Below are 16,800 nucleotides of genomic sequence, written 5' to 3'. Positions count from 1 at the left end.
TCCTTTTTACTTTGTAAATTTTCGTAACTTGCATTGTTTGCCTGTTACGGTATTGTTCTTACATTGTCTTGTAAATACATGAATTCGAGAAAGAAACGCATCACTCTTTACCCCTTTCATTTTTAAATGCTGACTATAAGTTTCATGAAAATCTTGTCGTTAAACTAACTTACTAAATTTACTGTTTATTTCCAAATTTCAATATTTGTTAATAACAATGACCACTGAGGTATGTTCATATATAGTTTCCGCTAAGCAATACAAAACTGAAGTGAAATTTCGACACCGAGCCTTTACATTTCACTTGCTATTCAAAAAAATTTAAAAGTATTTCGGACTCACATTTAATTTCGCAAGATCCTAATGTTAACTGCGTATTGAGCTGGCGCAATATCTTACATTGCAAATGTCAAGATTATGTAAGGGGTGACAAAGCAGCGTGACATATTTCAGGCGAGCAGCTGCAAGACATAGTTGTGTATCAGCCAAAAGTGACTATTCGAACCTGAATTGAACATTGCGTTGAGCACTTAGGGAACAGTGATTATCCACTCGATCATATTCATGTTCTGATGTCACTCATTTCAGTTACTGCATAAGTGTTTTTCATTAGAGATCAAATTTTGAGATTAATGGCTTGTGATAGGTCAGATAAGTTATAGATAAGTTTTGTTCATGAGGACTGCATACAGTGTACGTAGTAACGCATATAAGCACTTTCAAAGTAGAAGCTTCATGTGTTGTTTAAGTAACGGTTACATGCAGCCACTAGTGACCATAAAATTACAACACTGAATACGCATTAGTCTATACTTAGAGCATTTACAAGGTTTTATATGCTGACAGGACGCCCCCTACTAAAAAAAAAGGACACATCCCAGGTTCAAGTAGGACTCGCGAGCTGAGGAGTCCGTACAAACTTAATTATCTGCATAGGCAGTTTATCCATTCCGGCAATCGAGGGTATCGACTTTTTGTGCCTGTTATCGACATTGATACGGACAAGATTTCGGTCTCAGAGATTCCATGGCTTTCCAGAATATTTTAATTTCAAGTCTGAAGTCGCATAACAAACGAGAAGAGAAATATTTTTTTGTGTGATGTAAATACTAACACATTTCGGATTTTTTACTGTACTTGTGTTGTGAAACCTTTTTTCTTGGAAAATATCATGATTCTACGTCGAGGGGAAGGATGCTATAGGTACTGATGAGTGAGTTTTCGAGTATCAAAGTATGGGACATAAATGGCCGTATCTTTTAACCGGGGTACCTTAGAAGCTTAAACGTTTTACAACTGCAAGGGACCGTAGATCTTAGTATTTGACGCAAAGCTGAACTTGATACGCCACACTCATCCAGAGAAAAAGGTTCTTAACAGACGAACAAACAGACGGATAAAAATGACAAAAAATATTCGTTGTGTTATATAATTCAGAATTAACAATTACAGGACTTTTTTCCCCTCGCTTGTACTGTCAAACTGCGATTCTTGTCAAATTTCATGATTGCAGGTCAACGGGAAGTACCCTATAGGTTTTGATGAGTGAGTTTTCAAGTGTCAAAATATGTGACATAAATGGCCGTAACTCTTGATTGCACTGACTTAAAAGCTTAAATTTTTTAGACCGCCGAGAAACTATTGATCTTAGTGTGTGACATGAATTTTAACTTAATCCGTCGAACGTTTCCAGAGAAAAAGGATCTTAACAGGCGAACAGACAAACAGTCTGACAACAAACGACAAAAAAATATATTTTTCGTGTGATATAATTACAAATTTACATTTCTTGAATTTTTTGCTTTGGTTGTACCGCGAAACCTTGCTTTCTGCCAATTTTCGTGACTCTATGCTAATGGGAAGTGCTCTATAGGTTTTGATGAGGGAGCTTTCGAGTATCAAAATACGAGACATAAATGGTCGTACCTTTTGGTAGCACCGAGTTAGAAGTTTACATTTACTGCAGCGCCAAGGGCCTATAGACCTTTGTGTGCGACAAGAAATTCAACTTGATACGTCTTCCTGTTCCTGAGGAAGGGGTTGTTAACACACACACACACACACACACACACAGAGAGAGAGAGAGACGCGCGTGCGCACGCGCGCGCAGAAGGACAACAAAGCGATCCGATAACGGGTCCGTTCTCATAGACTGGGGCACGAAACGATAAATGGAAAAACAAAGATAATTGTTGCGATTTATTTTGTTCGTAGAAGAAGATTAATCTTCTAAATGCGGTGCCATGGAGTATATACAGGGTGGTCCATTGATAGTGACCGGGCCAAATATCTCACGAAATAAGCGTCAAACGAAAAAACTAGAAAGAACGAAACTCGTCTACCTTGAAGGGGGAAACCAGATGGCGCTATGGTTGGCCCGCTAGATGGCGCTTCCATAGGTCAGACGGATAGCAACTGCGTTTTTTAAAATAGGAACCCCCATTCCTTATTACATATTCATGTAGTACGTAAAGAATTATGAATGTTTTAGTTGGACCACATTTTTCGCTTTGTGATAGATGGAGCTGTAATTGTGACAAATGTGTAAGTACGTGGTATCATGTAACATTCCGCCAGTGCGGACGGTATTTGCTTCGTGATACATTACCCGTGTTAAAATGGACCGTTTACCAATTGCAGAAGGTCGATATCTGTGTTGATGTATGGCTATCGTGATCAAAATGCCCAACGGGCGTGTGCTATGTATGCTGCTCGGTATCCTGGACGACATCATCCAAGTGTCCGGACCGTACGCCGGATAGTTACGTTATTTAAGGAAACAGGAAGTGTTCAGCCACATGTGAAACGTCAACCACGACCTGCAACAAATGATGATAACGAACTAGGTGTTTTAGCTGCTGTCGCGGCTAATCCGCACATCAGTAGCAGACAAACTGCGCCAGAATCGGGAATCTCGAAAACGTCAGTGTTGAGAATGCTACATCAACATCGACTGCACCCGTGCCATATTTCTATGCACCAGGAATTGCATGGTGACGACTTTGAACAGTCGTGTACAGTTCTGCCACTGGGCACAAGAGAAATTACGAGACGATGACAGATTTTTTGCACGCGTTCTTTTTAGCGACGAGGCGTCATTCACCAACAGCGGTAACGTAAACCGGCATAATAATATGCACTATTGGGCAACGGAAAATCCACTGCGACAAGTGGAACATCAGCGACCTTGGCGGGTTAATGTATGGTGCGACATTATGGGAAGAAGGATAATTGGCCCCCATTTTATCGATGGCAATCTAAATAGTGCAATGTATGCTGATTTCCTACGTAATGTTCTACCGATGTTACTACAAGATGTTTCACTGCATGACAGAATGGCGATGTACTTCGAACATGATGGATGTCCGGCACATAGCTCGCGTGCGGTTGAAGCGGTATTGAATAGCATATTTCATGCGAGGTGGATTGGTCGTCGAAGCACCATACCATGGCCCGTACGTTCACCGGATCTGACGTCCCCGGATTTCTTTCTGTCGGGAAAGTTGAAGGATATTTGCTATCGTGATCCACCGACAACGTCTGACAACTTGCGTCAGCGCATTGTCAATGCATGTGCGAAAATTACGGAAGGCGAACTACTCGCTGTTGAGAGGAATGTCGTTACACGTATTACCAAATGCATTGAGGTTGACGGACATCATTTTGAGCATTTATTGCATTAATGTGGTATTTACAGGTTATCGCGCTGTAACAGCATGCGTTCTCAGAAATGATTAGTTCACAAAGGTACGTGTATCACATTGGAACAACCGAAATAAAATGTTCAATCGTACTTACGTTCTGTATTTTAATTTAAAAAACCTACCTGTTACCAAATGTTCGTCTGAAATTGGGAGCCATATGCTATTGCAGCGCCATCTGTCACAAAGCGAAAAAAGTGGACCAACTAAAACATTCATATTTCTTTACGCACTACACGAATATGTAATAAAAAAATGAGGAGTTCCTATTTTAAAAAACGCTGTTGATATCCGTTTTACCTATGGCAGCGTCATCTAGCGGGCCAACCATAGCGCCATCTGGTTTCCCCCTCCAAGCTAGACAAGTTTCATTCTTTGTAGTTTTTGCGTTTGATCTTATTTCGTGAGATATTTGGCCCGGTCACGATCATTGGACCACCCTGTAGACGTTAGCATTCCGATGGAAATTCTTTGACCTGGACCACTGACGAACACAGAGCCGTGTCTCTGGCTGGGCGACAGACTGTCGCTTTGCGGGATGAAATACTTATCAGAAGCTAGACATCTCGGGCGAAATGAAATTACGCTCCACGACTGGCGGAAGTCGTGATGCTCTCGTAGCTTCGCCGCGCGGCAGACGAAGCGAGCGCTCAGCGGGGCACAGCCGTGAGAACTGGGTGTCGGGGCGCGGTCGCCGCCTTGCGACACTGGCGCTCTGGCGGCGTATTACGGCCTCTCAGCGAGTGGCCGGTAGCCGCAGCGGCTGCGACAGCGGCAGGTGGTCTTTCGGGTGGGTGGGGGTGGGCCGCATCCCGGCGCGGCGCGGCGCGGCGTCCCCGTTGGGTAACCGGAGTGCGCAACCTTCAACCGCAGCCGCTGATAAAGTGAGAGGCATCACGCCTGCGGCGGGGATGCCGCTCTGGTTCCATTCTTGACCCGCGTGACCCCTCCCCAGCCCCCACCGCGCCGTCGAGAAGAAAGAAGCGCCTCGGATGCACCAAAAAGCGGCGCTAAGAGCCGCCGACGAGGTCCGCCCTCCCCCTCTTCCCGGATCCTAACACAATTATCCACTAATGTCACGCCCTGGTCTCCCTGGGAACTAGCGGTACGGTATTCGGGTAGCTCGTAAATGTGTTCGCTATATAAGCTCCGCGAGATGAGCAGGCGGGCATCAGTCAGTCGCAAGCACCACATCGAGCAGCAGCACTTCATCCGCTCTTCTGATTGACACCGACAGCCATCGACATGATTAGCTCGAAGGTGAGAATTCGGGTCTGTATTGCCTCCCTGTTTAAACAAACACCCTGTCAACTCCACGGAATTTCGTCATTCTGTAGACAAATGTCTTGTCACGTAAATGTCTGACCGACCTGTTAGGTTTTAACGTCTCATTCTCCCTCCGCACATCACCGCATGATGTCCCACAATAATGACCAGGTGAATTTGTTGTTAGTTAACGACAAACAGCATCAACTTAAGATGTTCCTGCCTCTTTTTTATTTATTTATTTACTTATTACGAAAATCCCAACATAACTCCTACCTGGATTTAAAACTGGGAGCGAAGAGTTGTGTATGAGCCCTTAGTTTACAGCGTCCACTTTCGTTCATATAGTCTCATAAACTGTAGTACACGTCGGATACAGAAATAGTTTTTTGAGAACTGAGGACATGGGAGAAAGAACTAACATGTAGCGCAGCTATAGCATCACTCGTTTTGTCCCCTCTTGCATATCTTTTCTCGGAGTACTATTTAACGATTATGCTATACAGTTCCGTCTTCTTCGCAAAAAAAAAAGATAGCGCGTAGTGATGCATAAAGACATCGAAGTCACTTTCGAACAACATTCGTACCAAAAATCAATAATTTGGATTTCTTTAATTTTTTATCCACGTTAGACACGATTTACTTGTAAGTAAATTCAACGTTTTGTAAGAAATGAATGAATATTTGGGTGTAAAATGTAATCGGCGATGAGATCAGCGCAAATGAATCATAAATTTTTATTGTTATACGAGTAAAAAATAGAATTTGCTTCGTCCTGTTTAAATAAAACATCCTAGCAGTCATCTATACCCGATTTGGGGAAATTAAGCAAAACCTAAATCTGGATGGCTTGACGGCATCTGAGCTGCACTCGTCATTTAGGCCTAAGCGCGGCGCCTGAATATACCAACAGCTGGTACAAAACAACTTTCTTAACAGTGGGCCACGTAGTCTCTGAGAATTGTCGGTGGGTGCAACTTCACTTCAGGAGTAACCACGGCATATGGTGACCAATGCAGTCTGCGCTGTGTACTTCGTTGCCAGGGAAACGTTTGAATTGTGAACAGTAGTCTAGTACTACATGTGGCTTAAGATATGAATAATGTTCGTGTTTTTTTACTGCTATAAAAGTTACGACTGTGAAATGTGATTCAGTTGTCAGGTGGTCTCCGATAAAGAGAAACAACATTCCTCCATAGCAACTGCGATGCTTAGCAGGTTCCACCTTGTTCCCTCGCTCGGTCCAGACATTTCCTGTTGGTCTTCTAATCGGTAGTTCTACGTTTAGAGACTACTTTCCACGTAGGACGTTTTCTTTCCGTTACAGTGATTTGAAATCCGATCATTATAACCCGCTCACAATCACTATAGTTTTGTCTATTCAGTCGACTGGGTGAAAAGTTTTCTAGGTGGGAAGAATGAAAGGGCACGCCACCTCCAACACAACTGACGCCAATGATATCGTCACCGACGGGATGTTAAATCATGTTCTTCCTTTTTTGCAACCTATGTCTCTTAATTCTGCCAGACATTCAAACTATCATATAGGTTAATGGCTGCGTTTTCGTTGTTTTGTAAGTTTATAATGTCTGTGGAATCTCTAGCTCTACTTTTATTAGGCATCTTAAAGACCTAATTTAATTATGTTTTACTCTCTGTGAATATTGCCTTTTATGAGTTACTTCTTATATGTAACACTTTTACATATTTAAGATATTTAAATCGACAATGCAGACTCAGTACCTAATTTTATTGATTCCTAATGATCTGCATTTAAATCGAGGTGATATGCAATTGGGTCGTTGTGGGAAAGTTAATTGAATAAATCGTCCGTAGCACTGCCAAAGGAACCGTCGCACTACTCTCTTGGACTTCGAACGTCAGTCTGGAATCCGTACCAGATAGGACTGATGGAGGAAATAGAGAACATCCAAAGAAAAGCATTGCATGTCGTTACAGGAGTTGCTCAGCTTTAGAGGCAGACGCTGCAGGCGCTTGAAAACCCTGGAAGAGAGGTCTTCTGCTCCACGGTGCTGTTTGCTGTATGCATTCAGAGAGCGTACATTCCTAGAGGGGTCATCCAATATACGTGTTCCTTCCTCGTCGGTATGTCTTCGGAAGAGACCATGAAAGTAGACATTCTAGCCCACACAGAGGTTTACTAACAATCGTTCATCACGTGGACCATTCGCGACCTGAACAGAGAAAGGGAGCAAGTAACTGTGGTACACAAAGTGCCCTCCGCCGCACATCTTAAGATGACTTTCGGAGTATAGAAGTAGATGTATAAGTGAGTATAATTGACCAGGCCAGCATTTGAACCGCTACTGGCCCTTTCATAACGCGTCAACACAGTGGACAATCGTGATAGAGTTTCAGGCAAATGTATCCCACGAGACTGATAGAACGGGGATGTATGGCGATTTTGAAGATTCTTTCTTGGGATCTGAAGCCAGAACTCGGCAGTATTCCAAATCCAAGGCAGGAAGTGGCTTTCTCATTTTTTGTGATTGCTGTTCAAATGTAAAAAAAAGGAAGAACAAATAACTGCAGTAACCTGTTTCAGATCATTACAACTGGTGAGAGAGTGGTAGTGGAAAACTACCTGAAGTTTGATATACACTGCGGCAATTCTCAGTCTAGGAGTACATGAGCTCGCGTTGATTTGAATCCAGCTGAACTTGTAAAAGCAGGGCGTCTGTGGTGAAGTGCAACGTGCGTAACGCAGTGTGTGTTGCAGATGCTGGTGCTGTGCGTTTTGATGCTGGCTGCGGCGCCGCTGGTGGTGCGCGCTGACGTCGGCTACGGCAGGGGTCCCGGAGGCGGCGGCTTCGGAGGCGGATTCGGGGGCGGCTTTGGAGGCGGCAACGGTGGATTCGGAGGCCCGGTGAGTATTGAGGCTTCTGTGACAGATCGTCCAAAAAATGAACGGAATTCAAAATTCTACGACTCATCGTTCTTCTACTTCTTTCCCTTCGTCGACGTTCCTGGCATGTCTTCTCCATTTTCCTCGGTCCCAGCCTCGCCTTTTCCTTAAATGTTTCTCCCTCAGTTCCTCGCCTACATAGTGCATCCATCATCTTCCTCTGTCACCTTCCACTACAATTCCTATAATTCTTTCACCAACATAGGGGTCGTACCTTTTCATGAAATGACCATACCATTGCAGACCTCTCTCTTGAACCTTCTTTGATATCGCTGTCACTTTAACGCTGCCTCTTGCCTTCTTGTTTCTGAACCTTCGTCTCTGCTGACGCTACAAATCCTTAACATCACGGTAAATGTTGGCAGCCAAAACAGTTGCAGGATAAAGATTTATTAAAATTCTTGACCACGGTTTCGGTATATCTAAATAGACCTTCATCAGAAGTAAAATACACTAAAATCACATCCTGCAATGGAGAGTCATAAAACAATTGTGCCAAAGGCTTCGTCACTAGTTAAAACATCATCCTTCTTAACATTCTCATTTTGGATGTATACATTGCGTTGCAATACGCCTTAATGATGCTCCTACCTCTGCTCTACATAGCATTGCAGATCTCACTACAACGTACACACTATTCATGTAATCTTCAGATTTATTTCTCTATCGCACAATACACCTGAAGCCCTTTTCTAGTTTACCTAAACTACCTGCATTCTACAAGCTATTGCTATGTATGAATTGCCACCGGTAGACACTGTTGATCCTAAGCATTTAAAGACATCGGGTTTCTATAAATTCTGTTCATCCGACTGGTTTCTTACCCTTGTCCTTTTAAGCACATATACTCCGTTTTATTCCTATTGATTTTCTCTCCCCTGCTTCCAAAGCTTTTAGCCAACTTTGCAATCTGATTTCTAGTTCATTCGAGTTGACACTACATAACACTATGTCATTTGCGAACATCATATGCCAAGGAACTTGCTCTCCAACTCATCCCGATAGTACATCGATGACAAGACTTATTTATATAGTGGCTCAATGCAGACCTTTGATGCAACTCAACTTTAGCTAGTATGCAGTCTTTTAGCCCTACACTGCTTCTTATCTGCATTCTGGCACCATTACACAGTACCAGTCCTCAATAAGACCTACATATCTATCTGGCATTCACCCCCCCCCCCCCCTCAGCCCCCCATCTCAAACTCATCAGATTTATTGCGGTGGCGCCCTGTCGTAGGACATTTTTTGTTCTATTAAAACCGTATGAAATTCCTTCTCCTTCTCCTTGTGTTTGTCTATTAGTTCCCGAAATGCATAGACTGCATGCATTGTTCCTTACTCCGGCATGAATCCTAACTGTTCAACCCACATTGCTGCTTCTTGCCAGAGCCATCTTTGTACTATCTTCTCCCAGAGTTTCATAAAATGTGCCATTAGTTTTACTCCTGTACAATTACCATAATCCTGAATCGCCCCTTTTCTTTGAATAAGTGGATTATGACCAGTCATGAGATGGAAAACAAGTTCAGATGGGGAAGGAAGGAGACTGAAACTGGAGCTTTCCATGTCAAATGAGTCATCACAGCATTTGCTAAAAGCGAAGTAGACAAACCAAGGAAAGTTTTAATCTGGTTTCGGAATTGAACTGCCGTCCTTCTGAATGCAAGTTCAGGATGTACCACTGCATTATCTCACTCTGTCTCGGCCCCCAATAGGACAGATAAACCTCAAGAAGAAAGCTGTAGAAAATGATTGCAGTTTTACGGTGTTACCTTTAGACTTGTTAACGACCTCGCCTTAGCGGTAACACCGGTTTCCGTCAGATCACCTAAGTTAAGCGCTGTGGGGCTTGGCTAGCTGTTGGATGGGTCGCAGTCTGGGTCTGCCGAGTGCTGTTGGCGAGAAGGATGCGCTCAGCCTTTGTGAGGCCAAATCTGGAGCTACCTGATTGCGAAATAGCGGCACGGGTGACGAAAACTGACAACGGCTGGTCACTTGCCCATCCACTTCCGGTGACGCCTCAGAGCTGAGGATGACACGGTGGCCGGTCGGTGCCATTGGGCCTTCAAGGCCTATCCGGATGGGATTTTTCTGTGTTGTTTGCACGTTTAGACCCGGATGAGGCTGAATTAATCGCATTACGGAAGTCAATCGATCGATTCCATTCCGCTTCAGTTCTCGGTCCTTCAGAATGAAGCTGATATCTGTAGCGTTCAAGAAGTTCGTTTTCAATGACGCTGCATACAAAAGAAAAATGTCAGATAAACGTGGACATTCATCTGGTGGAATGTCAAATGATATGTCAAGAATACAACTGCAGATCCTACAGAGGGAAATGTTACTTTTTGCATGGTTTATTAGAATTCGTGTATGGATTTCTCGTCCCGTGAAACCGGCGCCGTGTTGAGTCTTTCACTGGTTATTTTCGAGTCAGCGTTCATCGTTTAGTCGCTTGACTTTACTGAATACGTGGAAGGCTACCACGTCCTATGGCATTTATGCATGGGAAAAAAAATTGTAATGATGTCAAAGTAATACGAGTACTTTTTGTGCAGAAAAAAAGTTATTTCAGGGGGTTAGAAAGCAAAGGAATCATTACTAACGCGAAAATATAGTACCACCGTTGAAATTATTGAATATATTCTGAATTCTAGAGTTATATGTCACTTGGAGACACATTAGTTACTACGGGTGGGAAACTGAATAACTGATGGAAAATTCACCACCATACGACTCGTCATGTGCAGTTTCGCCCACAGTGATGTGACATAAAGATATAGTGGCATAAGATGATGATGGAACCACCTGCAATGGAATTATCCAGTATACGTCCGTGAACTGCGTTGCCACAAGAGCTTTGTAGGTAAGACAGTAATGCTATCTACAGAAGCACGTAAGGGATATTATAGTGTAACACCCTAACGATGGCATATTTTTAGAGACGGTAATAGGTAGTGGCTGAATACATACAAGTGAATTTTCATTCCCATTCCGGACACCCTTAAATAATTGGCTTGTCTCTGCAATATTTCTCAGGCCACCCCATGCTGACATCAAGCGATAAATTACTTATTTATTTAGTTTATTCTAACCCCAACATTCAGTTTGAGAAATGACAGAGATAACACTGAAAATATCTGCTTCAAGGGCATATTGCGGCCTTTTGTCAGCACGAGAGGGGCGTCTATCCGCTTGCCAGCCAGGATGTTTACCTTTGCCGTGAGCGCGAGATGGGAGGATGGCTGCAGCCGGATGACAGATAGCATCTTTTGGGGAAACTGGGCGACTCCCGCGGCGAAGGCATCATCTCTGCGACCGCGTGAAAGTTCATGGACGTCCGTCTTACTTTCTAGCTGTCGTTAAAGCCTCGTTTCCTCCTTGTCATCGGCTGCGATGGCACGGCACGACGTGCGCTTTTCAGACATTCCGTCAGCTGCCGCTACTGCCCATCATTCCCTTCTAATGGCTCGGAAACTACCTGAGTGCGCTTTGTGAGGCACGAGCTTTGAAAGTCAGTTACCGAGCAGGCAAGGTCTCCAACTCAAACGGGAGCTCGCTGGAATCTCAGAAATGCCAACGACGTCTTACACGTTAACCTTAAACGGAAGATGTGTACCGAAAGGGAAGTGACTCTTTCACTGAAGTTCAGTCACGAGGAGTTCGGTACTTCTGTCGCTCAAATTTCCACGTAACGACATTGCTAAGTTATTTCATTATACGGTTAAGCATATTTATAGTATTGCTTTCAGACTGAAGCTTTCCCTCTTGCATAAGGACATGATTTGCGGTAAAAACTGTAGTATACAATTATATGGAAACTCGAAATGTGCCATCTTATTCGTAATCATAAGAAGGGGATGGAACGTGCCCAAACTATTGAGCGATTCCGTTATCATCTTTCTTCAAAGGAAATAATTTCAAAGACCTTATTGAACATAGTAGAAAAACAGGTGGATCTTCCTGTGGGTGAGCATGAAGGAGTATTCATAAAACAGAGATCCTGTGTAACGCACATCATTTGGATCTTGAGGATTCTGAAAGTAAAATCTATCAGGTAAAGAAACACGGAACATTTGTGTACCTTGATTTATGAGGAGCGTGTGACTTGATCGTAAGATAGAGTGTTTCTCAAAAATTTAGCAAACTTCGCAGTAGAATAAAGACATGACCTCGTATGTAAGACATAAACGGAATCTCAAAAGGTAAAGGTATCAAGAGGAAGTCATTTGAGAAGCAGACAAGAGTAAGATAGGTCAGTGATTTGATCCAATTCTTGAGTAACCACAAAACAGAAAAAAATAATTGGAGCGAGAAATATTACACTAATGGGAGGTATCTGTCCGGGCAAAAAAATACTGGCGCTGAAGGTAAAGTGTGCAACATTTTTCAAATGACCTACTATTAATAGCAAAGGTTAAAGAAGACGTGAAACGACATAAACGTATGGGAACTTTTGTGAAGTTTGGAAAGTAGGAGAGAGGTACTACCAGAATTAAAGATGTGACCGCAGGTCGTGAGCCGTGCGAGCAAAATTTTCTGTCTGCCAGAAAGTTTCAGATCAGCACACACTTCGCTTCAAAGAATACTTGAAACCATGTGATGGTTATTTTTTTCAAGGTCCGATCGGTGGAGAAATGGAAACCACAATGAAAATAAAAATGTTTTATATGCAACATCTAGCTACATCTTGCAGCTGCTTCTCCATATAGCCGCCGCTCTGACTTATACACTTGCTGCAGCGTTGTACGAACTCTCCAATACACTCTTCAGAAAAATCCGTGGTCAATTTTTTCAGTCAGTTCGGTGCCTGTGTCAAAATGTTCTCCGCTTAGTCACATGTAAGCAATGAGACGAAAATCAGAGGGAGCCACGTATGTATCCCCCCTGGGGATTGATCAAACGCTTGCCATTGAAAACGCTACAGTGTGTGGCTGAGTAGTGTCACGAAGAAGGACAATGCCTAATAATAACGTTCTTCTTCGATTGTTATGAATTGTCCTTCGAAGACGATTTTCTCGATTCACTTGATCCACTCGCTGAACAAGATCATCTACTGAGACCCGCATCCTTCTCTGACCTCCAGAATTATGAACGTCCGTACGTCCTGTTTCAAAGTTTCTGTACCACTGCCGCACTTTTCTGTCACTCGTGACAGCTATGTTATGCGGTCTGCGTGGAAATCAGGCGGAACCTTTCAGCATGAAGAAATCGAATAGCAGTATGAACTTCACACACAGCGGGAGACGGTACACTTTCCCGATATACTGTTGGCGGAACAGCAACCTATACAACACTGAAAAAGTGTATGTTAGTCTATAGTCGCAATTTATTTATTTATTTCTGTGGGTTGCAGCAAAGAAGTTGGAGAATGATGTGACAGCAGAGGAGAGAATTAAATGAAACTTTGAAAGTGAGCTACATAAAAGAGAAATCATGGGTTACACATTGAACAGAGCTATGTAAAGGTAAAAAAAAAGAGTCACCAGAAAACGAAGAGATCAGTATACAAGTAAATGACTGAGTAACTATTCCACATGCAGAGATAGAAGAAGCTGTAAGCCTGTTAAAAGTGGGAAGTGTCCAGGGAAAGACAGGATACCCAAAGAATTACTGAAGTGTGGAGGATATCCACTAACTAAACAATTAACCGAGCTGGTTAACAATGTTATAACTGGTAATAAAATTCCAAACGAATGAAGAACAAGTGTCACAATTCTCGTGAACAAAAAAGGAAATAAGAAAGATCCATCCAACTATACAGGGGTAAATCTGCAGAGTCCTTAAACTTATAACAAAAATAATAGGAAATAAAATAAAAAGCATTATTTTCTTTGCAGAGGAGCAGTGTGATTTTAGATCCAGTAGGTCATGGACAGATGCAGTATTCATTTTAGAAGGTTCTAGAGAAATCCATTCAACACAATAGACCAGCTTTCCTTTGTGTTAACAGGTGTGGTAAACCTGCTCTAAAATCAAGTGATTCCTTGCAGCTTAATAAAAACAGTTGAAGAAATTTATTTTAACAATTACATCCAGGCGAAAATAGGTTCCAGGTTAATTACGTGCGTAGCAGTTAACAGTGGTATTACACAAGATGACTCTTTGAACCCGCTACTTTTTAATATTGTCATGAACGAGACGATAAAAAAGTTATTGACTGGCAGTGGTTGTAGAATGGGGGAGGAAGGAGTAAAAGTCAGTTGTTATGCTGACAAACTGCTGCTGGCAAACGGCGACGATAACCTGCAGAAGCTTTTACGTGTTTTTAACGTGACAGCCAAAAACATAAATATGGTGACATTCACTCAAAAACACAAATGTTTTACGACATCTGTGGAATCAGTTGGACGCAGACTGGAAATGGATGGAAAAATTATTCAATAGGTAATGACACTGAAATATCTTGGTATTGAACTGTCCAGCAGTGGAAAAGTCGAAAGTCGCGCGGAGTGGCCGCGCGGTTAGAGGCGCCATGTCACTGACCGAGCGGCCCCTCCCGCGGGGGTTCGAGTCCTCCCTCGGACATGGGTGTGTGTGTTGTTCTTAGCATGGGTTAGTTTAAGTTAGTTTAAGTAGTATGTAAGCCTAGGGAGCGATGACCTCTGCAGTCTGGTCTCTTAAGAACTCACACACGTTTGAACATTTTTTGAAATGCCGAAAAGGAAGCTAGTAGAAAAAGCAGAAAAAAGTGGAAGGGTGTTTAAATGATACTTTTTGGAAAAACACGGACACAGGAATAGAAGCAAAGGCAAGAATACACAAAACAATAGTGAGACCAATTATGGCATATGCATCATTTTGATATGCAGCTCCTTGTGTTGGCCGTGTTTGCAGTTAAAATTGTTGGATGTGAGGTCCGCCAGTTATGCAAAACACCGTTTTTTCTCAGTACCCAAACATGTTTCGGCACCACTGTGCCATCATCAGTGGGTTTTCTTTTTTTATTTATTCTGCAATGTGAACGGAAAACCACTGACGAGGGCACAGTGGTGCCGAAACATGTTTGGGTACTGAGAAAAAACGGTGTTTTGCATAACTGACGGACCTCACATCCAACAATGACATATGCAGGTGAGCCATACCGGAAACATTGAAAGACTTCTGGAAACCACGGACATGATAATTCTCCGAAGGATTTCAGGGAAGACACTTAGAGAGAGAGAAGTGAAAACATTAGAAAAGGATGTAAAGTGAACTCCATTAATAAGTGGGTACATAAGAGAAATCAGGAATGGAACGAACACGTAGACAGAATGGATGAACGGAAGATTGTGAAAATGATAAGAAATAAATTAGAAGTTGGTAAAAGAACTACTGGCTGTCGAAGGAAAGGATGGAGCGACATCCTCATGGTAGACTGAGCAGTAATGAAGGGAACAGGCTTTGGCCTAGGAAGAAGGGAAGAAGAATAAGAAGAAGATACATTTATTGTCTACTGGCTACCGGTTTCGGACTTAGTACCATCCTCAGGCCATCCCCTGGCACGCAGTCATCACACTCTGTTATTCGAGGCAACTTTACGTGCTCATTGAGCACTCGGAACTGAAAAGTGCGACGTGATACGATTGACTGGCATACTAGAGACACTGAACAACACAGCTGCACAAAGATTCGTCGGATTTTTAAGTAACATTCTTATATTACTTTTTGGACAAGGATAAATAGTCTCATTCACGCGAGATATGGCTCACGTACTAAAATGCGCGTTTGTTTTGTATCCCCCTGCAGCCGCAGCCGTACAACTTCCAGTACCAGGTTCGCGACCCGCCGTCGGGCAACGATTTCGGGCAACAGGAGAGCGGCGACGGGGCGGGTAACGTGCGCGGCACGTACCAGGTGCTGCTGCCCGACGGCCGCAACCAGGTGGTCCGCTACACGGCCAGCGACGCCACGGGCTACGTGGCCGACGTGCAGTACTCCGGGGGCGGAGGCGGCGGTTTCGGGGGCGGCTTCGGAGGCGGCGGCTTCGGCGGCGGCGCCGGCTCGGGCACCTACCTGCCGCCCTTCGGCAGGAAGTGAGCCGCCCACCACCCCCCTCCACCGACGCTGTACAGGACGACGCGCCGCCCTCGCCGACCACCCCCTTGTTCCCCCACTGAGAGTCAGACGCGGAATGTTACATTACATTATTTTATTAATCTTTTGTTTTAACTCCTCCTCCGCATTACTCTTCGTTCAGCGCGGCGCTCTCACCCTGCCTGGCCGCCTGATTAACAGTACAAGCGTGGGGATCTGGGATCACCGCTTGTTTCCTTCTCAAGTTTCTTGCAATAGCATCAGCTAACGCTGAAAATAGCTCTCGATATGACAGCTGTCTCGTTAGGCAAAAGACTCTGACTGCGTACTGTTTTTGACACAGCTATTGCCTGGTTCGTTGAGGAGGAAACAGCCCCGCGCAAGTGTTTTACTCTGTATGCTGTAGACTGAGAACGCTGCTTTATGTAGCTAGTATGTATTTTAAGCATGTTTTAGTTCATTCACATAATAAATTATTTTTGAGCATATAACGTGGTTTTACTCTTTTAACAAGTTACAAAATCCTGGCTAATATTATCAGTTGGTGCAGTTTGTCGTCATAAGACTACTTAGATTTTAATAAGTGCACCCGTAGAATTTAAAGAGTATCTGCAGATCACGCCAATTCCACTGTCTATTGACGAGGCATGTGACACTTTAACAACACACTCTGCACCTACCATTCACCCAAGTGTTTGCCATTGTTTGCCATATCGAGGAAAGTGTCCTCTCTATCCTGAGAAAAGCTACAGCAAACATCTATAAATGACACACATGAAATACCGGTAGAAAATGTGAAGCATATTGTGTTACAAGAACCGAGACGTTCGAAAGGTATTGCACACTGGGATAGTGGTATTCTAAGATCGCGATTGCCATATTTGACAT

General features: G+C 43.4%; 1 protein-coding gene across 2 annotated transcripts in view; it reads left to right on the top strand.

The window, feature by feature from the left end:
• Positions 1-16,400, top strand: part of LOC124798625 (ctenidin-1-like) — a 55,670-nt gene extending 39,270 nt beyond the window's left edge. The window contains exons 1-3 of one of the 2 annotated variants that reach the window (XM_047262106.1): positions 4,877-4,961; positions 7,708-7,854; positions 15,625-16,400. In XM_047262106.1, coding sequence (XP_047118062.1) covers positions 4,947-4,961; positions 7,708-7,854; positions 15,625-15,915 — 453 coding nt within the window. In that variant the 5' untranslated portion in view covers positions 4,877-4,946 and the 3' untranslated portion in view covers positions 15,916-16,400. Of the gene's footprint in view, positions 1-4,876; positions 4,962-7,707; positions 7,855-15,624 lie in introns of those variants that run through there. The other variant, XM_047262105.1, reaches the window with a different exon arrangement.
• The last annotated feature ends 400 nt before the right edge of the window (positions 16,401-16,800 follow it).

Source organism: Schistocerca piceifrons, chromosome 5, assembly GCF_021461385.2.
Source record: "Schistocerca piceifrons isolate TAMUIC-IGC-003096 chromosome 5, iqSchPice1.1, whole genome shotgun sequence".
In the NCBI taxonomy this organism is placed as follows: Eukaryota; Metazoa; Arthropoda; class Insecta; order Orthoptera; family Acrididae; genus Schistocerca; species Schistocerca piceifrons.
This window is presented reverse-complemented; position numbering and strand designations above follow the sequence as displayed.